The sequence below is a fragment of the Rhinoderma darwinii genome, chromosome 7, assembly GCF_050947455.1.
Source record: "Rhinoderma darwinii isolate aRhiDar2 chromosome 7, aRhiDar2.hap1, whole genome shotgun sequence".
Lineage (NCBI taxonomy): Eukaryota > Metazoa > Chordata > Amphibia > Anura > Rhinodermatidae > Rhinoderma > Rhinoderma darwinii.
Genome location: NC_134693.1, coordinates 82,221,801 through 82,244,857, shown reverse-complemented (window position 1 = coordinate 82,244,857; position 23,057 = coordinate 82,221,801). Strand labels below are relative to the sequence as shown.

At 41.8% G+C, this 23,057-nt stretch overlaps 1 protein-coding gene across 1 annotated transcript in view; it reads right to left on the bottom strand.

Moving 5' to 3' along the window:
• Positions 1 to 23,057, bottom strand: part of GSG1 (germ cell associated 1) — a 151,647-nt gene that overhangs the window by 4,279 nt on the left and 124,311 nt on the right. Inside the window, exon 4 of the mRNA XM_075832301.1 lies at positions 18,670 to 18,822. Coding sequence (XP_075688416.1) covers positions 18,670 to 18,822 — 153 coding nt within the window. The remainder of the gene's footprint in view (positions 1 to 18,669; positions 18,823 to 23,057) is intronic.

The following is a 23,057-nucleotide window of genomic DNA, read 5'->3' as shown; positions in this document are numbered from 1 at the left end:
ATATCTGGATACAGAACTAGAAGAAATAGAAATGTTTTCTTTGATAGGAGTTCGATAATCGCTATCCATTGAGAGTTTGGCATCAAGCAATAAAACAAGGCAATAAATACTCTCTCTGTATTAACCCCTTACCGCACCAGGACTCACCAGTATGTCCTGTACTGCAGTGCTTTAAGGCACCGGGACGTACCGGTGCGTCCTGGCTAAGAACCATCAACCTGTCAAAGGACAGGGTGACAGAACTGGGCCATCAACTGTTTATGACAGTTGATCGGCACAGTAAGATGGCAGGGGACCAATCACATCGGTCTCCTGCCTGCGATCGCTGTGATTGGTCAGTCACAGCAGACTGAGCAATCACAGCTCCATCAGGTGGTGTATGTGATGGCCGCCGGGTATCGGCTGTCCGACACCCCGCTGTAATGGCCAGGACCAGACCTAGGCTCCGATCCGGCCAATTAACTCCTTAGATGCAGCGATCAAAGCGATCGCTGCATCTAAATGTCTTCTAGCCTGTCGGCAACCATGATAGTTGCCACGGGCGCGGGTGTCAGCTGTTTGTCACAGCTGACATCGTGCTCTAACGGCCAGGACTGGAGCTAGGCTCGGATCCGGACGATTAACCCCTTAGATGCAGCTATTGCCATAGACTAACAATCACTTCATAGTACGGAAGCCTATTAGGCACCGCCGGGAGGCGAAGTCTAATAGGCTTGCTGTCAGTGAATAGCTGACAGCTCTAATACACTGCACTATGTAGGTAGTGCAGTGTATTAGAATAGCGATCAGGGCTTCATGCCTTCAAGTTCCCTAGTGGGGCAAAAAAAAAAGTTAAAACAAGTTAACAAAAATGTTGTAAAAAAGTCAAAAAAAATAAGTTCCATGTTAAAAAACACTATAACAGCCTTTTTTCCTATAATAAGTCTTTTATTATAGGGAAAAACGAAAAACATGAAAAAAGTACACATATGTAATATCCCCGCGTCCGTAACGACCCGAACGATAAAAACATCACGCTATTTTACCCGCACGGTGAACACCGTAAAAAATGTAATAAAAAACTATTCCAAAATCGCTGTTTGTTAGTCACTACCCCTCGCCAAACAGAATGAAAAAAGGGATCTAAATGTTGCATGTACCCCAAAATTATACCATTAAAAACTGCAGCCTGTCCCACAAAAAACAAGCCCTCCCACAGCTTTTTTGACGGAAATATTAAAAAGTTATGGCTCTCAGAATATGGTGACACAAAAAATACATTATTTGAAACAAAAGTGATTTTATTGTGCAGACGCTGCAAAACATAAGAAAAACTATTTACATGTGGTATCACCGTACTCGTACCAACCCGCAGAATAAAGTAAACTTGTCATTCATAGCACATGGCGAACGCCGTAATAAAAAAAGAATAAAAAACATCAGAATTGCTGGTTTTTGGTCCCCTTGCTTGCCAAAAAAATTATATAAAAAGTGATCAAAAAATCGCAAGTACCCCAAAATGGTACCAATGAAATCTACAGATTGCAACGCAACAAATAAGCCCTCACACCGCTCCGGTGAAGAAAAAATAAAGAAGTTCTGGCTCTCAGAATATGACAACGCAAAATGTGCAGCATATCCAAAAGCGGATAAGATCGGGCGCCATTTATTAGTGCGACACCGGCCACACATCTATGAATTATTATTTATTTACCACATTATTATACCCTCTTATTATACCCTGATGTACCCCGCACAGATTACATATGCCCCCACATTCTAAACTGAAATACCAGCAAATTCCCCAAGCAAAACTACCACTAAGTAAAATCTGTGCTCCAAAAGCCAAATGGCTCTCCCTCCCTTCTGAGCCTTGCAGTGTGCCCAAACAGCCGTTTACGTCCAAATATATGGCATCGCCCAACCCCGGGAGAACCCGCTTAACAGTTTGAGGTATTTGTCCTCAGTGGCACGAATTGGACACAACATATTGTGCACTAAAATGGCATATACCTGTGGAAATTTGCAATTTTCACTTTGCACCATCTACTGAGCATTCATTTCTAATAGAAAAAAAACAACCTGTGTGGTCAAAATGCTCACAACACCCCTTAATAAAATGCCTTCAGGGGTGCAGTTTCCAAAATGCCATTGTAGGCTAATGCTGCGAAAATCACCAAAATAGGCCTTACATGAGCCCTGTCATGTGTCCAGGCAAATGATAAATGCCTTGAGGGGTGTAGTTTACAAAATGGGGTCACTTCTCAGTGTTGTACACGCTACTCTGGTACCTAAGGGAGCTCTGCAAATGCGACATGTCGCCCGTACACCAGTCCTGCAAAATCTGCGCTCTAAAAGCCAAATAGCGCTCCATCCATTTTGAGCTCTGCCATGTGGCCAAACAGCAGTTTAGGGCCACACATGGGGTATTGCCGTACTCGGGAGAAATTGTGTATGAAATTGTGAGTTGTTTTTTCTCCTATTACCCCTTGTGGGAAAAAAAATTGGGTGCAAAACTACATATTTTTTGGGAAAAAAATAAATTTTTCATTTTCATTGCCTCATTCTAATATAATCTATGAAACACCTGTGGGTTCAAAATGCTCACTACACCCCTAGATTTTGGTGTTTTTTACAAATAAATATTCAATTTAACGACCACATTTTTTCAGTATCATAAAGTACAACATGTCACGAGAAAACAGTCTCAGAATCGCTTGGATAGGTAAAAGCATTCCGGAGTTACTACCACATAAATTAACACATGTCAGATTTGCAAAAATCAGCTGTGTCCACAAGGCCAAAACAGGCTTAGACACTAAGGGGTTAATCATATAGAAGCCACGCAGAACGCAAGACATTTGGCAACTAGTGTTACCAACAAAAGAGATCTTGATGGCCTGTCGGTTAATATATGAAAAGGGAGATCATTTCTGCATAGAGAAAGCTGCAACACAAGTCAAAATTTTTATACCCTTCATCTCAATGATATTTGAATACATATTTATCAAGCTTGTCCAAACTTTTCCCTACACAAGAGACTGAACAAATTCAGCCACCAAACTAAAATAGAGACTAGAGAACCTTTCAAATTGATGACTATTCACTTTTTAGCTGTTCATGAAGTGACCTCTGGACACAAATATGTCTTGATATGTGTACAGTAAATAATTTTTCAAAGTTTGCTATAGTGTTTCCTACAGTTGATCAAAGAGCTAAGACTACAACAAGACATCTCCAGACAAATGTTATCCAGCCATATGGATGTCTACAACGATTGCTCTCTGACCAACTTTGGAGCCACAATTGATCCCAGAGCTAAGCATACTACACGGAAATTGAAAAATTCCAAATTTCTCCCTATTATCCTCAAAGAAAATGGAGTATGCGAAAGGTTTAATAGAACTCTCTTGAACCTGATCAGGACATTGGAGGGAAGAATATTATGAAAAGTAGCCTGACCATGTAAAGAAGTATGTGCTTACAAAAATCTTATACACAGTACTACAGGTTATTATCCTTATCAGTTGTTGTTTGGGCATCCATCTCAGATATTCCTGTCGCTACTAATGGAATAACCTGAGAACAGCAAAAATCAAACTCCCTGAAAGTGAGTAGAAGAGCATCAGACAAGATTAAAAAGCCACTGATCTAGTAAAATAGCAACGAAAATCTACAGATATAGAATTACAACCTCCACATCACATCATTTTGTTGCCAGGTGAAAGATTCTTGGTGACAAATAACAGGGCACAATGAGCTGATAAGTTGGAAATTAAAAAGGAAAACAATCCATACTTTATTATACGTCAGATGGAGTCAGACTTGCCAATATATGAGGTCAGACCAGAGAATAATGAAAGGACCTTCATGTAGGTCACAGAGAAACTTGTTGAGACTCTATACTTTTCCAACAAGAAAAGTAAAATAAACTGATATTATAAATGTTCCATCCAATATACCTGTAGGGTACATGAATGGGGACCGGTAGGTCATGTTACCCAGAAGAGAAGACTTGAGGGCTAACTCAGAAGAAAGGGGTTATTCATGCTTAAATACTTTAGTGTCTCCTTTGGATACCCAACCAGAAATACACAAGGTATATTACCAAGTTGTCTTCAGGACTATGAACTGTAGTGCAGAAACCTACACTCCCTAAAAGTGAGAGAAGAAATGTAGTGGGTGTCTACTGCATAATGAAACTTCATAGTTATTTTAAGTATACTGATATTTAGATAGTTATTACATGATAGAAATGTTGTTAAAATATGTTTTTTTACTTAGCATGGTCACTGCTGGAGGAGAGTAGTGTCCTGCCGGTATTCCAGTACTTAGTTGCTCATAATAGTGAAAAGAAGAGCCTCTTGCCGGAAAACAGCGGCAAAGAGAGAGGGGAAGTAACCCTGCCTGGAGTAGAAGCTGATTGTTTGAGCTGCGTAGAGTAGGAGAGGGTATGGGAAGACCGATGTGTGGAGCGGTCACTGGTTGTAGAACCAACTGGCGCTTAGCTATTGGAGATAGGAATGCTCTTGATGTGTAGAGCAATAATATTCCTCTGGCAATTGCTTATTGAGAGGCTAGTAACTTGGGGAAGAGGTAGTATAGATTCTAGGCATGAGCTGCCTGTGTCTCTCTGGGTGGGACTCTGGTTAGCTAGTAAGAAGGCTACGCAGTGTTGTATAGCAGAGCATCTGAGTGCTCTGTGTCTAGCCAAAAAAAGGTGAGCCACTGACGTGGGGACGTAGAAAATCTCAATGTCTACAAGACAGTTATTCGGGGGACAGTTAACAAAAATTGTTAGTGAATGTGTAGGAAGAGAGAAAGAAAGAGGGAATCAGAAACAATGAGGAAAAATCTCTGACATTTATGTGAAAGCGGCTCTACTTCCATATACAGTGAGGTTAAATATATAACTGTTATATATTATTCTACTGTTATGATCATGATTATATTTATTGAAGAGACTGTTATTATATATTATATTAATAGCTACAATATCCTAAAATATTCAAATTCTAAAAATATAAATCCTAAAAAGGCCTTGAAGTTTAACTATTGGATAAATGTTGTAATTATTGGGATAACTATTAGCTTAAAAATGGACCTTCTTCAAATATCATATTGAAAGAGACTGGTAATAAGGATAAATAAAACAGTACACAAAAGACGAAAATAAAATATTCGCACCAAACCTGCTGCTATAACTTTTTAATCATAACATTTCCGAATTAATTAACTTTGATAAGTCTTTTGATTCTAAATTATATTGCAGTTTGCATAGCAACACAGTCTTCTCTGTCTCCGGCGCTCCATTTCTGTGGGGTTCCAAAGGAGATAGGGCATGCTGATTGTAATTTCTGTAGTATGCCATCAAATCCCCCCCAAAAATGATATTCCACAACATTTGAATTGTATTTTCTAAAACCTCATTCCTGTGCAATGTAATGTGAATCCACATCAATTCCACTGTGATTCTGCAGCATGTGAACATGGACTAATAGAATTTCTTTCTTGAGGAAATATGAGGCCCAGCAACTTCCAGAACAATTAGGCTAAGTTCACACCTAGCAAAATTGTTGCAGAGTTTTAGTGTGATATATATACAGAATAATGTAAGTGAAAAAAAAAACCATTCAAATGCTGTGGGGGAAAAAATATGCGTATACTTAAAAGCACGTTGCAAATTTTGAAATCCGCGATATGCTCTGTATGTGCCTTATTTGCAGTGTATTTTGCCACAGATTTCCCCCATTGTGATGCAAAAAATTAAATATGCTGCAAATCGACAGTAAAATTTGCATCTAAGGGGCTCATGCACACTGGCACGGTGCTTGCATCCCATTTATACAGAATCCAACAGATAAAACTCTGTATGCCTCCGTTTGAAATTAGAGACATACGGAGATACAGTAGAGGGCTCATGGATCTCCAGGGCAGATCTATTATGGCTCTATGCTAAACTAAGCCATAAGGGGAGATTCACACGAACGTTGCGTTTTTGCGCGCGCAAACAACGCAGCGTTTTGCGAGCGCAAAAACCATTTGACAGCTGCGTGTGTCATGCGTGTCTGATGCGCGGCTGCGTGATTTTCGCGCAGCCGGCATCATAGAGATGAGGCTTGTCAACGCCCGTCACTGTCCAAGGTGCTGAAAGAGCTAAATCTTTCAGCACCCTCGACAGTGAATGCCGAACACAACAGCGAAAAACCTGTACAAAAAAAAGATAAAGTTCCTACTTACCGAGAACTTCCCGGCCGTTGCCTTGGTGACGCGTCCTTGGTGACGCGTCCTTGGTGACGCGCCTCTCTTGACATCGGGCCCCACCTCCCTGGATGACGCAGCAGTCCAAGTGACCGCTGCAGCCTGTGACTGGCTGCAGCCTGTGCTTGGCCTGTGATTGGCTGGAGCTGTCACTTGAACTGAAGTGTCATCCCGGGAGGTCGGACTGCAGGAAGGAGACAGGAGTAATCGGTAAGTTAGAACTTCGGGTTTTTTTTACAGGTTAATGTATTTTGGGATCGCAAGTCACTGTCCATGGTGCTGAAACAGTTTAACTCTTTCAGCACCATGGACAGTGACTATCTCCTGACGTCGCGTACCGATAATTTTTTTGCCGGGATCGGCCAAAACGAGTTTGGCCGAACCCGGTGAAGTTCGGTACGCAAAGACACTCCGTTTGGATGTTCGGAAACAGAAAAGCACGTGGTGCTTTTCGGTTTTCATTCATCCTTTTCACTGCTGTTGCGCGAATCACGCTCGTCCCACGGAAGTGCTTCCGTGTGGTGCGCGTGATTTTCACGCACCCATTGACTTCAATGGGTGCGTGATGCGCGAAATACGCAGAGTTATTGAACCTGTCGCGCATTTTGCGCAGCAGACAAACGCTGCGCAAAAAGCACGGACTGTCTGTACTGCCCCATAGACTTGTATTGGTCCATGCGTGCCGCGTGAAAACCACGCGGCCCGCACGGACCGAATACACGCTCGTGTGAATCCCCCCTAATACAGCTATGTTCATGAGCCCTTAATCCACATGTAACACAGCAATAATGATGAATCCAGGATCTCTACGTGGTATGAATCACTTAGGGTCTGTTCACATCAGCGTTGTTCTTCCGTTGAGGGGTTCCGTCTGAGGTTTCCGTCAGGTTAACTCCTCAACGGAAAGGCAAACGGAAAAACCTTAGCTTCCGTTTCCCTCACCATTGATTTCAACTGTGCCATTGAAGTCGACTGCGCTAGTGATTCCGTCAAAACAATGGAACCCTGTCACAACGGTGATCAACAGAAACCATTAACAACGTTTCCCTCACCATTGAGAGCAATTTTCGTTGAGGGGTTAACCTGACGGAAACCTCAGATGGACCCCCTCAACAGAAGGGCAACACTGATGTGAACAGACCCTTACTGATCCTTGCAATATAGAAACTAGCAACCAGATATAAAGTTCACTGTATAAGTACAGTACTACTAATAAGGAACAGTCAGTGATATATATGCTGATTATTCACAGCTTAGCCATAACATTAAAACTACCTGACACATTTTGTAGGTCCCCCTTGTGCCATCAAAACACTTGTGCCCCATCAACGCATGGACTTCTAAAGGTGTCCTGTGGTATCTGGCACCAAGACGCTAGCAGCAGATCCATGAAAGAGTAACTGTCATTTCATAAAACTTTCAACATGTCATTGTGACATGTCAGAAGATTTGATTGGTGGGGGTCTGGGTGCTAAGACTGATCCCATTATAGACAAAGGGGCACTGCGCTTGGCTGAGTGCTTCTGCCCCTTTTTTTTCAGCCGGACCCCACCGATCAAAACTTCTGACCTGTCAGTATGACATGGCAAAAGTTTTTTGAAATGACAGTTATTCTTTAAGTCCCGTAAGTTGCCATGGATCAGACTTGTTTTTCCAGCACATCAAACAGATGCTCAATTGGATTAAGATCTGTAGAATTTAGAGGCTAAGTCAACACCTTAAACTCTTTCTGGTCTATAAGACAGAACAAATGATAATCAATACGCCTAAAAAAACACTGCATGCTGCAATAGCTAATGATGGGGCAGAGATGGGCCCTGTCATACCTTAGCTTCTGAAGGCCTTGAGGAGAGTAGTGCAAAAAGAATTGCTCAGTCTTACACTTCCATAAGGCAGGGGTGGAGTTTTTAGGCCCAGTTCACATAGAGGTTTTTGGCGCTGATTTTGACGTGGAAACCACGTCACAATCAGCCCCAAAAAACATCCGAATTCGCCCCCCATTGATTTCAATGGGAGGCAGAGACGTTTTTGCCCAGGAGGCTTTCAGCCACTCATGGAAAAAGAAGTGGCATGTCGCTGGGTTTTTCTGCCCGCGGTCCTTAACCCCTTCCCTCTTTTGGCCACTTTTGACCTTCCTGACAGAGCCTCATTTTTCAAATCTGACATTTCACTTTATGTGGTAATAACTTCGGAATGCTTTTACCTATCCAAGCGATTCTGAGATTGTTTTCTTGTGACACATTGGACTTTATGTTATTGGCGAAATTTGCATGATATGTTGAGTATTTAATTGTGAAAAACACCAAAATTTAGCAAAAAATTAGCATTTTTCTCAATTTAAATGTATATGCTTGTAAGACAGGCAGTTATAACACACAAAATTGTTGCTAACTAACATCCCCCATATGTCTACTTTAGATTGGCATTGTTTTTTGAACATCCTTTTATTTTTCTAGGACGTTACAAGGCTTTGAACTTTAGCAGCAATTTCTCACATCTTCAAGAAAATTTCAAAAGGCTATTTTTACAGGGGCCGGTTCAGTTGTGAAGTGGCTTTGAGGGCCTTATATATTAGAAACCCGCAAAAAGTCACCCGATTTTAAAAACTTCACCCCTCAAAGTATTCAAAACAGCATTTCGAAAATTTCTTAAAGGAACAGTGTCACGAAAAAATTTTTTTTACATCAGTTTGATTTTTGTGTTTTATTAAAAACTTTTGTATTTATTTGTGTGTTTGTGTTTCACTTTTTTTTATTTTTGAACTTTTTCTTCCCTATGGGGGCTGCCATTTTTTTTTCCATTTCTGTATGTGTCGATTAACGACACATACAGACATGGAATACGGCACATATAGTCCCATAGTGAATGCGAACGGGGCCCATTCCATCCACTATGGTGTACGCCGCAAGTTGAACTGTGCGACGTCCGGCGCCATCTTCCTGTGGACCGGAAGTCGCGGCCAGACAGTAAGATTACTTCTTACGGTCGCGGCTTCCGGACTTGTGCACTTGGAGCGGGAGGTAGCAGACGGAGCGGACGGACCGGAGGGAGCGGCGGCGGCTAGAGCAGGTAAGTTATTTCTGTGTATGTAAGTGTTTTACTGTGTGTTTACTAGTGTATGTTAACCTACTACACTGTGTGTTAGCTCAAAAAATTGCGACACACAGTGTAGGAGGTTTGACCGTTCAATCCCCTCGTTTCTCCCGGCACTAGCCAGGATAAAGGAGGGGGGGATTCTGAGAGCTCACTAGAGCGAGTGAGTTTTCTCAAATTTTGCACCATAAAGCAATGTGGTTGCTTTACCACATGCAATGCTGCAATTTTGGGAATTGCTCCATCTAGTGACCAGCACTGGGAAATATTATAAATTAGAATCTAATTTATAATATTTCCTGACTCGTAAAAAAAATAAAAAAAATTAGAACAATGTTTAATCACCTACGCACTAATTGTTTAACTAAAAACAAAATAAATTTTTTCTAGCGTCACATTCCCTTTAACCTTTTAGACGTTTCACAGGCATTAAAGCAAAGTAGAGGTGAAATGTACAAATTTCATATTTTTTTGCCGAAAATTATTTTTGAATCCAATTTTTTTATAATACAGAAAGTTTTACCAGAGAAATGCAACTCAATATTTATTGCCCAGGTTCTGCAATTTTAGGAAATATCCCACATGTGGCCGTAGCGTGCTACTGGACTGAAGCACCGGCCCCAGAAGCAAAGGAGCACCTAGTGGATTTTGGGGCCTTATTTTTATTACAATATATTTTAGGCACCATGTCAGGTTTGAAGGGCTCTTGCGGCGCCAAAACAGTAGAAATCCCCCAAAAGTGACCCCATTTGGGAAACTACACACCTCAAGGAAATTATCTAAGGGTATAGTGAGCATTTTGACTGCACAGGTTTTTTTACAGAAGTTATTTGAAGTAGGCCATAAAACTTAAAATCTACATTTTTTTCAAAGAAAATGTAGGTTTAGCTAATCTTTTCTCATTTCCACAAGGACTCAAGGAGAAAAAGCACCACAAAATTTGTAAAGCAATTTCTCCCGAGAAAAACAATTCCCCACTTGTGGTAATAAATGGCTGTTTGGACACACGGCAGGGCTTAGAAGGGAAAGAGCGCTATTTGGCTTTTGGAGATCACATTTAGCAGAAATGGTTTGTGGAGGCCATGTCGCATTTGCAAAGCCCCTGAGGGGACAAAACAATGAAAACGCCCAAAAAGTAACTCCATTTAGGAAACTACAACCCTTGAGGAATTTATCTAGGGGTGTAGTAAGCATTTTGACCCCATAGATGTTTCATAGAATTTATTAGAATTGGGCAGTGAAAATAAAAACAATCCTTTTTCTTCAATAAGACGTAGCTTTAATGCAAAATTTTTCATTTTCTCAACAAATAAAGGAAAAAAAAGCACCCAACATTTGTAAAGCAATTTCTCCCGAGTACAGCAATACCCCATATGTGGTCATAAACTGCTGTTTGAGCACACGGCAGGGCTCAGAAGGGAAGGAGCGCCATTTGGAGTGCAGATTTTTCTGGATTGGTTTCTGGGTGCCTGTGGGACCAAAACAGTGGAAACCCCCCAGAAGTGACCCCATTTTGGAAACTACACCCCTCAATGCACCCCTCATTTATTACTGCCCCCTATATTTCACTTATAGTATTACACTTGCACACACACTATTCATTTATTATTTCTTACTACACATCCCATGCACCGCACACCACTCCCCTCAAGACTAGTGGGAGTGGCTATTATTATTTAAAGCACCTGCTCGCCCTTTCATCAGCATTTCTGGCCTGGCTGTGTCCATTTGCAAGTATGGCCTTTTTCGGTGTTTCTGTATATGTCCCTGTGTTTTTATCGGTTCTGTTTGTGCATCAGGAACGTTCTGTTCCAGTTTAGGATTTAGGGACTCGCAAGTCTGGGGATCCTTGTCGTGGATTGCGAGCTTGCGTCCTTTTGGCCAAAATGATTACCAATACCCCAGGTATTTTTCATTATTATGTATATTCGCTTCTCTTGGACACAGCCGGGTCTTTGATGCTGGGAGAGCATGGTGTGTTGTTGTTTGGCATAGCAAGCAGGGTAGCCCGCTCTATGAATTATCAAGGCGTCACAAATAGGCTTCTACCTGGCTATACACGTTGTGCCTCATGACATACACACTATCCCTCCATGTTTCACTCACTTGCACCCCATTATCCATTTATTTCTATTGAGGCACTTCATTTATTACTGCCCCCTATATTTCACTTATAGTATTACACTTGCACACACACTATTCATTTATTATTTCTTACTACACATCCCATGCACCGCACACCACTCCCCTCAAGACTAGTGGGAGTGGCTATTATTATTTAAAGCACCTGCTCGCCCTTTCATCAGCATTTCTGGCCTGGCTGTGTCCATTTGCAAGTATGGCCTTTTTCGGTGTTTCTGTATATGTCCCTGTGTTTTTATCGGTTCTGTTTGTGCATCAGGAACGTTCTGTTCCAGTTTAGGATTTAGGGACTCGCAAGTCTGGGGATCCTTGTCGTGGATTGCGAGCTTGCGTCCTTTTGGCCAAAATGATTACCAATACCCCAGGTATTTTTCATTATTATGTATATTCGCTTCTCTTGGACACAGCCGGGTCTTTGATGCTGGGAGAGCATGGTGTGTTGTTGTTTGGCATAGCAAGCAGGGTAGCCCGCTCTATGAATTATCAAGGCGTCACAAATAGGCTTCTACCTGGCTATACACGTTGTGCCTCATGACATACACACTATCCCTCCATGTTTCACTCACTTGCACCCCATTATCCATTTATTTCTATTGAGGCACTTCATTTATTACTGCCCCCTATATTTCACTTATAGTATTACACTTGCACACACACTATTCATTTATTATTTCTTACTACACATCCCATGCACCGCACACCACTCCCCTCAAGACTAGTGGGAGTGGCTATTATTATTTAAAGCACCTGCTCGCCCTTTCATCAGCATTTCTGGCCTGGCTGTGTCCATTTGCAAGTATGGCCTTTTACGGTGTTTCTGTATATGTCCCTGTGTTTTTATCGGTTCTGTTTGTGCATCAGGAACGTTCTGTTCCAGTTTAGGATTTAGGGACTCGCAAGTCTGGGGATCCTTGTCGTGGATTGCGAGCTTGCGTCCTTTTGGCCAAAATGATTACCAATACCCCAGGTATTTTTCATTATTATGTATATTCGCTTCTCTTGGACACAGCCGGGTCTTTGATGCTGGGAGAGCATGGTGTGTTGTTGTTTGGCATAGCAAGCAGGGTAGCCCGCTCTATGAATTATCAAGGCGTCACAAATAGGCTTCTACCTGGCTATACACGTTGTGCCTCATGACATACACACTATCCCTCCATGTTTCACTCACTTGCACCCCATTATCCATTTATTTCTATTGAGGCACTTCATTTATTACTGCCCCCTATATTTCACTTATAGTATTACACTTGCACACACACTATTCATTTATTATTTCTTACTACACATCCCATGCACCGCACACCACTCCCCTCAAGACTAGTGGGAGTGGCTATTATTATTTAAAGCACCTGCTCGCCCTTTCATCAGCATTTCTGGCCTGGCTGTGTCCATTTGCAAGTATGGCCTTTTTCGGTGTTTCTGTATATGTCCCTGTGTTTTTATCGGTTCTGTTCCCTCAATGCATTTACCTAGTGGTGTAGTAAGCATGTTAACCCTGCAGGTGTTTTGTAGAAATTAGTGTGCACTCGATGTTGCAGAGTGAAATTTTTTTTTTTCCATAGATATGCTAATATGTGGTGCCCAGCTTGTGCCACCTTAACAAGACAGCTCTCTAATTATTATGCAGTGTTTCCCGGTTTTAGAAACACCCTACATGTGGCCCTAATCTTTTGCCAGGACATTCGACCAGGCTCAGGAGTGAAAGAGTGCCATGTAAAATTGAGGCCTAATTTGGTGATTTACAAAGTATTGGTTCACAATTGCAGAGGCTGTGATGTGAAATAATAAAAAGAAACCCCTGAGAAGTGACCCCATTTGGAAACTACACCCCTCAAGGCATTTATTAAGGGGTGTAGTGAGCATTTTCACCCCACAGGTCTTTTCCATAAATGAATGCGCTGTGGATGGTGAAAATTGAAAATTTATATTTTTCCCTAAATATGCCATTACAGTGCCAAATATGTCATGCCCAGCTTATGCCACTGGAGACACACACCCCAAAAATTGTTAAAAGTGTTCTCCCGGGTATGACAATGGCATATATGTGGAAGGAAACTGCTGTTTGGGCACACTGTGATAGGCAGACAGGGATGCCAGTATTAGGCCTCCGGTTGCCATTGCAGCCACCGGAACCCCAGCAATTTTGAACGCTGCATTGAAGGGGTTAATGGCGGGGATCAAAGCTAATTTCGGTCCCCGCCATTAGAGCCTGATGTCAGCTGTAAGACACCGCTGAGATCCGGCGATGATGGCACCAGATCAGTTTCTGAGCCAGTGCCAAGCATTTGGCGTATGGATTGCAGGAAGAACTAGCTTTCCATGACGTACCCATACGGCAAATGTTGGGAAGGGGTTAATGGCCGTCGGCGAAAAACGCTGTAAAAAAGGCAGCAAAAAAAGTTCCTGAAGGAATTTTGAGGCAGATTTTTTTCTGCCTGCAAAAAAGACTGTGTGAACTAGGCCTTACAGTCTAAAGTCAAAACAACATTGTTCAGAGGAAGTCCAGAAAATATTAGTTACACCAACTGGCTCACTCGAAGTGTTGGACCTACCTAATAAGTTGTTTACTATGTGTATATAAATCTTATATACACATTGAATCACTGTTGATACATGATTTTGCTGTACACAATAGCTCGCCCTTGAGTAATACTGGCCTATTTAAAAATATTCAGGATGGCTGAAAATCTTGTGTGTACATGTGTGGTGCTTCAAATGGGCACTGTAACACACTTCTGTGTGACAATTCAGATTATTATTTGTTCACATATCCTTCTGAAAGGCCCCATGCACACGACCGTATTTTTGTCCACCCGTAAATACTGGCGTAAATACGGGTCTGGTGTCACACGTATTCGACCCGTATTGCACCAGTATTTACGGACCCGTAAATACGGGTCCGGTGTCACCCGTATTCCACCCGTATTTACGGGCACGTTTTTGGCTGCAAAATTGCACTGCACTAATCGCCAGCCCTTCTCTCTATCAGTGCAGGATAGAGAGAAGGGGCAGCCCTTTCCGTAATAAAAGTAAAAGAAATTCATACTTACCCGGCCGTTGGCTTGGTGATGCGTCCCTCTCTTGACATCCAGTCCGACCTCCCTGGATGACGCGGCAGTCCATGTGACCGCTGCAGCCAGTGATTGGCCTGTGATTGGCTGCAGCGGTCACATGGGCTGTAACGTCATCCCAGGAGGCCGGACTGGAGGAAGAAGCAGGGAGTTCTGGGTAAGTATGAACGTCTTTTTTTTTTTTAACAGCTTTATCTATATTGTGATCGGTAGCCACTGTCCAGGGTGCTGAAACAGTTACTGCCGATCGTTTAACTCTTTCAGCACCCTGGACAGTGACTATTTACTGACGTCACCTAGCAACGCTCCCATAATTACGGGTGCACACACGTAGTCACCCGTAATTACGGGAGCCCCAGAGACTTCTACGGGCTGCCCGTGCCGTCTATTACGGTCGTGTGCATGGGGCCTAACTCTGTATATATATATATATATATATATATATATATGTATATATATATATGTATATGTATATGTATATATATATATATATATATATATATATATATATGTATATATATATATATATATACATACAGTCATGAGAAAAGCAAAATACACCCTCTGTGAATTCTATGGTTTTATGCATTAGGACATTATAAAAAAAGCATCTGGTCCTTAGAAAGGATTAAAGTTAGGTAAATACAACCTCAGATGAACAACAACACATGACAAATTACAGTGTCATTATTTAACAACAACTAGGCCAAAATAGAAAAGCAATGTGTGAAAAACTAAAGAAGTTTTGTCAGTTTAATGGTCTGGAGCATTCAGGCATGTGTTCATAAAATGCCAAAGAGGAGAGACATCAGCTATGATCTAAGAGCCTGTTCACATCACCGTTCATTTCCGTTCCGGGGTTCCGTCGGAGGTTTCCGTCGGGTGAACCCCGCAACGGAAAGTGAAAGCACAGCTTCCGTTTCAGTCACCATTGATCTCAATGGTGACGGAAACATCGCTAATGCTTTCCGTTCGTCACCTTTCCGGCAGGTTTGCGGTTTTCCGACGGAATCAATAGCGGAGTCGACTGTGCTATTGATTCCAAGCGCACCAGCAAACAGAATGGCGGAAAAAGAAAAGATTTTGCAAGGTTTTGCAATGGCCCAGTCAAAGTCCAGACCTTAACCCAATTGAAATGCTGTGGCAGGATCTTAAGAGATCTGTACATAAATGAATGCCCACAAACCTCAATGAACTAAAGCAACGTAAAGGATAGTGGGCCAAAATTCCTCCAGAACGACGTAAGAGATTGATAAAGTGATACAGAAAATGATTACTTGAAGTTGTTGCTGCTAAAGGTGGTTCTACAAGCTATTGATTCATGGGGTGTACTTAGTTTTTCACACATGGTATTTCCATTTTGACCTGCTTTTTCTTAACCCCTTCAGGACTGAGCCTATTTTGGCCTTGTGGACGCAGCCGATTTTTTTCAAATCTGACGTGTCATTTTATGTGGTAATAATTTGGGAATGCTTTTACCTATCCAAGCGATTCCAAGATTGTTTTCTCGAGACATATTGTACTTTATGTTAGTGGAAAATTGATCATTAAATTCAGTATTTGTTTGTGAAAAACACCAAAATCTAGAGAAAATTTGCAAAAATTAGCATTTTTCTAAATTGAAATGTATCTTCTTGTAAAACGGATAGCAATACCACACAAAATAGTTACTAATTAACATTTCCCATATGTCTACTTTATGTTGGCAGCATTTTTGAACATCATTTTTTTTCTAGGACGTTACAAGGCTTAGAACTTTAGCAGCAATTTCTCATATTTTCAAGAAAATTTCAAAACCTATTTTTATAGGTACCAGTTCAGTTCTGAAGTGGCTTTGAGGGCCTTATATATTAGAAACCCCATAAGTCACCCAATTTTAAAACCTGCACCAATCAAAACAGCATTTAGAAAGTTTCTTAACCCTTTAGGTGTTTCACAGGAATAAAGCAAAGTTAGGCGAAATTTACAAATTTCTTCTTTTTGTCAGAAAATCTATTTTTTTTCTGTAACACAAAAGGTTTTACCAGAGAAACACAATTCAATATTTATTGCCCAAATACTGCCGTTTTATCCAATATCCCACATGTGGCCCTAGTGTGCTAATGGACTGAAGCACCGGCCTCAGAAGCAAAGGAGCACCTAGAGAATTTTGGGTCCTCCTTTATATTAGAATATATTTTAGGCACCATGTCAGGTTTTGTGGTGCCAAAATAGTGGAAATACCCCCAAAAAGACACCATTTGGAAACTACACCCCTCAAGGAATTCATCAAGGGGCATAGTGAGCATTTTAACCCCACAAGTTTTTTGCTGAATTTAGTGTAATTAGTCAGTGAAAATGAAAATGAAAATTATTTCTAAGAAATGATAAATTTTTACAAGGAATAAAGAAGAAAAAGCACCCCAAGATTTGCAAAGCAATTTCTCCTGATTACGGCAATACCCCATATGTGGTAATAAACAGCTGTTTGGACACACAGCGGGGCTCAGAAGGGAAGGAGCGTTATTTGGCTTTTGGAGCTCAAGTATGCTGGATTGGTTTTCGGGTGTCAAGTCGCATGTGCAAAGCCCCTGAGGGACCAAAACAGCGGACACGCTCCAGAGGTGACCCCATTTGGGAAACTACAGCCTTGAATTTTTTTTTTATCTAGGGCTATAGTGAGCATTTTGATCCCATAGGTTTTTTGCTGAATTTAGTATAATTAGGCTGTGAAAACTCCTATTGTTTTTTATTCTTTTTTGTTACGGAGTTCACCGGGCATTAAAAATGACATATTTAATTTATTCTGTGCGTCGATGCGATTACGACGATACCATATGTATATAGGTTTTTTATGTTTTACGGTGTTTGCACAATAAAATCACGGTTTTAAAAAAATTATTTAATTTTTGTGTCGCTATATTCTAAGAGCCACAACTTTTTTATTTTTCCATCAAGAAAGCTGTGTGAGGGCTTATTTATTGTGGAACAAACTGTAGTTTTTATTGGTACAATTATTGGGTACATGCGACTTTTTGATCCCTATTTATTAAATTTTTGGGGGGCTGAAGTGACTAAAAATTGCGATTCCGGTATCATTTTTATTTTATTTGTTTATGGCGGTCACCGTGGGGGATAAATTACATTATATTTTTATAGTTCAGGCCGTTATGGACGTGGCGATACCAACTATGCATAGTTTATTTATTTTTTTCTAATAATAAAGGACTTTATAAGGGACAAAAGGGCGATTTTTTATTTTATTATTTTGAAATTTTACTTTTCTAAAAATTTTTGTAACTTTTTGTAACTTTTTTTTTTTTTAGTCCCACTAGGGACTTGAAGATCCATTTATTGGATCATTGTTATAATACCCAGCAATACTTATGTATTGCAGGGTATTATACCTGACAGTTTCACACTGACAGGTGGCATATTAGGCAGGACCTAATCGCCTTCCATAGATGGCAGGCCAGAAGCCTTTGGTAGGCTTCCGGTTGCCATAGCAACAATCGGCTCCCGCAATCACGCCGCGTTGTGCCGATGTTGTTATAACAACTGAAATGTGGTGGTCGCTATTGACCACCGCTTTTAAGCGTTTAATCGGCGGGGATCACGGCTGTGATCCAACCCGATTTTTCCCCCAGTACTAAGGCTGCTAGTAGCAGCCTGTACTGGGAGTTTCCAGGCTGCGGAGAATACCTGTGTGCTCTGTTAGGAGCACACGTAGGTTAACGGGCTGCAGGCACAAGGACCAGCGCTGCAGCCCGTTAATCTACGTGGGGTGGTTGAGAAGGGATGTAATAAATAATGACATGGTGTAATTTGTCATACGTTGTTGTTCATTTGAGGTTGTATCTACCTAATTTTAAGACTTTCTAAGGACCTTTTTTTTTTTTTATTATGTACTGATACATAAAACCATAGAATTTATAGAGGGGGCACTTTGTTTTTCCGCATGACTATATATTTTACAGATTTTGTTGGGGAAGGATTGAGTGGTATATTAAAACATCATTAATATGAGGCAAAAATATATGGCATTTGATAGTGGATGATGTGATACATATGATGCAAAATAGTGGACGTGACTGAATCTTTCAATCACATTTTAATATGACCTTGTGGGAGCAAATCCCATTACCTGAAAGCACTGAGGACATTGCAGCAAATGCGTTCAGCTTGAGTCCACAGACGGGGTTTCCAGTGTAAATAATTTCCAGTAACAGCAGCACAAAACTAATAACTAACAGTGTAATGTACGCCAGTTCAGATCCTAGCGACAGCCACAGGATCCCTGTAATAGAGAACACAAGGGTAAGGACAGGTCCCATTTATTCTCAAAACAGTAGTATGGTTACAGTGATTGGATTTATTTGTACTATTTAGTTATGCTGTCTATGCTATTCACTAAAATAGGTAATTTAATAAATAGAGCAACCAGCAGTAATACAATTAAACGGATACTGGACCATTATTTTATTTTATTATCTGTCTTTTATATGATTTCCATTATTTTTTGTCGCTTATTAATCTAAATTAATAGCTTATCGGCCATTGCTCCTCTGAATATAGGTCTTAAAAAATCAAGCACAAGATCTAACCTGAAAATTTAGGTCTTGTCTGTGGTATCTATGATGAGAGTTATTTATACCTGTATGCCAGAGATTATCTGCATAAAGCATATGTGTATGTCCATGACTGCAATGTTCTCACATTTAAATATGAGTTCTCCCTATACATTAATCATTTATATATTTACATATCTCCTGCCCTATAATTATATTTTTAAATTTGGAATTTAAAGGATACAACAAAAGTGTAAATGTTCTTAGTAACATATTGTCACTACTGTCCCACTTACTGAATGTTGGGTGGATAATGTTATCATAAAGTTTACTGAAACAACCACTACGAGATCTTACTTTGCAATGTACAGTAGAGTATTCAGTGCACTTGTTCGGTCCCCAAGAAGAAATCCTGGGGCCTCAGCTGCATAAGTGGAACTATGGCTCGCATTCATAAAAAAAAAAGTAGAGACAAAAACTAAAGGGGATGCTCTGTTAAGTCCAACAGGTTGTGGACCCTCTGGGCTACTCCACTGGTTTGGCTTGGGGCCACACCTAAGAGAGTTATCTAAGTAGCCTCCCCAGTCTTCACCCTTTAACCCCTATACAGGGATCTGGTCTTCACTGCGGGTGGCTATCAGGTTTCTACCTCTTGAGGTGGTGCTGGCAGAGTAGTTGCTGGCCAAGCGGACCAGGTGCAGGTACTGGCAGATGGTACCTAGATGGATGGAAGTGGGTAGCTGCACACAGGCAGGTAGTGGGTAGCTGGACGCTGGCTCATGACAGGTAGCTGGACATAGGCAGATAGCGGAAAACTGGATACATGCTGACAACAGACAGTAATAGCAAAATGGATACAGGCTGGTAGCAGATAACTGAATACAGTCTGACAACAGACCGCAATAGCAGACTGGATACAGGCTGGTATCGAATAACTGAATAGGGGCTGACAACCATACCTCCCGACCGTCCCAGATTCAGCGGGACAGTCCCGTATCCTGGGTGGTGTCCCACTGTCCTGGGCAGCCAGTGGTATGTCCCGGTGTCAACTGTGTATCTGCAGCCTTAGGATGCAGACACAGTTGAATCCAAAGCTGAATCATTGAACCATCTGCTCCCTGCTTCAGCATTCACTGTCCACTCTTTGAGGACTCCACGGGCACAGCGCTACTTTAAGCGCTGAGCCCGGGGAAGCCCTTGACGTCACTGTCCATATATGGACAGTGATGTAAGTCTTTCAACTATGGAGTCCATGGCCAGCGCAATGCAAGCTCTCTGGTCGGAGACTCCTATCTTGGGAAAGCCCTTGACGTCACTGTCCTCCTGGAGCAGATTCCCCCAGCCAGAGCATTGCCAATTCTCTGTCTGGGGATTCCGCTCCTAGAGGGAGCCCCTGACATCACAGTAGTTATGACGCATTAAACTGTATCGGGGAAGCTATGGGGCATTATACTGTACGGGGGCATCTGTGTGGGCATTATGCTGTATGGAGGCATCTATGTGGGCATTATACTGTGTGGGGCAGCTATTGTGGAATTATACTGCATGGGGCAACTATGGAGGCATTATTCTGTATGGGGGGATTTGTGTAGGCATTATACTGTATGTGGTCATCTGTGTGGGCATTATACTGTATTGGGGCATCTGTGTTTGCTTTATACCGTATGGGGGCATCAATGAGGGCATTATACCGTATGACGAAGCTATGGGGGCATTATATGGTGTTGGGGCAGCTATTTGGCATTATGTGTGGGAGGCACAATGAGGTATTAAACTGTGTAGGGGCAGCTATAGGGGCATTATACAATGTGGGGGGTTGGATGGGGGCATTATACTGTGGGAAGCACTATAGGATCATGATACTGTGTAGGCTGAACCGGGTGTGTATGGGCAGCAATTGGACGGGGTTAGAGGCATGGCTTAAAAGGGAAAAAAAATTGCTACGCACGCTGCATCGGTTGTCCCTCTTTATGATACTTGAAAGTTAGGAGGTATGTGAGAATAGATAGCAATAGCAGACTGGAATCAGATGCAGGATACATCTAGGTTGTTCCAATGTCCTGGGGCAAACGGGATTGGATAAGGCAGCCTGGCAGATAGGCAGGACCAGGCGCTGGAGGAGGTACGAGACCAGGCGGTGGGGACCTGCCGCCATTGTTACATGCTTATGGTAATCAAACAGGTTCTAGTTTTCATTTTTCCAGAGCAGGTTACAAAATGAAAATAGTGATCGGATTGGCTGCTATGGGCAAGAGTGTAACTTTTTTTATCTGCATTTGTTTTATAAAATTAGGTCTTTATATGGAGGCCTCATCCATAGACACCCAGTGTGTAAACAGCAGTCTATGTAGCTGGGGTCCCTAGCAACAACTCTTGCGGTTCAAATCAGTGTAGAGAGAATATTACAAAAGTTAAAAAAAGCAGAATCTTTAATAAACTTTTTTTACAAAACGTAAATAAAATGAATTAAGAGGAACCCCGATAAACATACTTATTCGGTAGGGGAGTTGGTCTGCTCTGCAGCAATCTAACGGTTAATGAGCAGGTCTGCCAAGTCTGGGTTCCACACCTTTCTTTCTGCAGCCTTACTCTATACATAACAAAATAGTAATTCTTGTTAAGCAGCGTTGCAGTGTGATGCTGCACTGTACTGTACAGAATTGGGAACATGAAAAAGATCATTTGGAGTTATTTACAAATTGCGGCACGTGCGGCATTGTTCGCTGGCGCACTTCCCTCTCCCGGTGTCGAGCGCCGTTGTGTGCTGAACGCAAACACAATGAACGCAAACATACAATGCAGCACTGCTCTCTCATCTGCTGTTCAGCACCAGCAAGCGCATTATAAAACGCTGCTCTGTCCTGGAAATCAGTGCTGCAAGGACGGAGTTCAGTAACCTCCCTGCAAAAGAAAAAGTTAGTAAAAGTTGGCAGAGCTCTCTCCTATGTGCAACCCTCCCCCAAACTGTTCAGTAGCCGCTCTCTCCCGTGTGCACCATCCCCAAACTGGTATTCAGTGACCACAGTCTCTCCTGTATTCATCCCCCAAATCTGGTGTTCAGTAACCGCGGTCTCACTTATGTGCACCTCCTCAACCTGGTATTCAGTAGTTGCTTTATCCTGTATGCAGTCCCCCCACACCGGTATTCATTAGCCACGGTCTTTCCTGTGTGCAGTTCCCCCTAGCTGAAGTTCAGTAGCTGCGATCTGTTCTATGTGCACCACCCCAACTGGTGTTCAGTAGCCTCGTATGCACCACAGATAGATCATCTGCATCATTCCAAAGAAAGTCAGGGAAAGTCAGAGACAAGGCTTTAATTACCTGATTTATTGGTTTATGTCACATGCACGGTAACAGTTTGTCGTATGGAGCCTTGACAGCTGGGGCCAAGGGGTGCACCAGAGGATTTGTTAAAATTGTTGCTAAGCACCCGACGTGCGTTTCGCCAGAATTCTGGCTTCTTCTAGCGGTGAAAAGCCGCCATTAAACCGCCCTATAAATAGGGTTCTTGGTTGATTGGCAGCCCCACTAGCCAATCAGAGACCTAAGTCTCGATTGGTATGGAATACAAGTATTTGTCATTAGGGATTGGAAAAGAACATATGGCAGCAGCTATAATACACCATAGAAATGTGTCTGAGTTCAAATTACGTTGCAGGCATATCCTGAGCCTTGCAAATATACAGATGTCCATTAACACTAGAACATGTCTCACCTCGCTCATTTCAACAACATCACAATTTTCCTTCTCAATAAGCAGCAGGGCATACCTACACTGGCCCAGCTGCGCTTATTGCTGCATAGTGCAATAAACATAACCTCAACCTAAGTAACACAGCCAGTATTAATTTAAGACAGAGTGATCGGCAAATTTATAGCTCAATAGCTTCATTTATTTGCAATACAATTTGTGGGAGTTACAGTCTAATTACCAAGTATTGCTAACGGAGCACACTGACAGCAA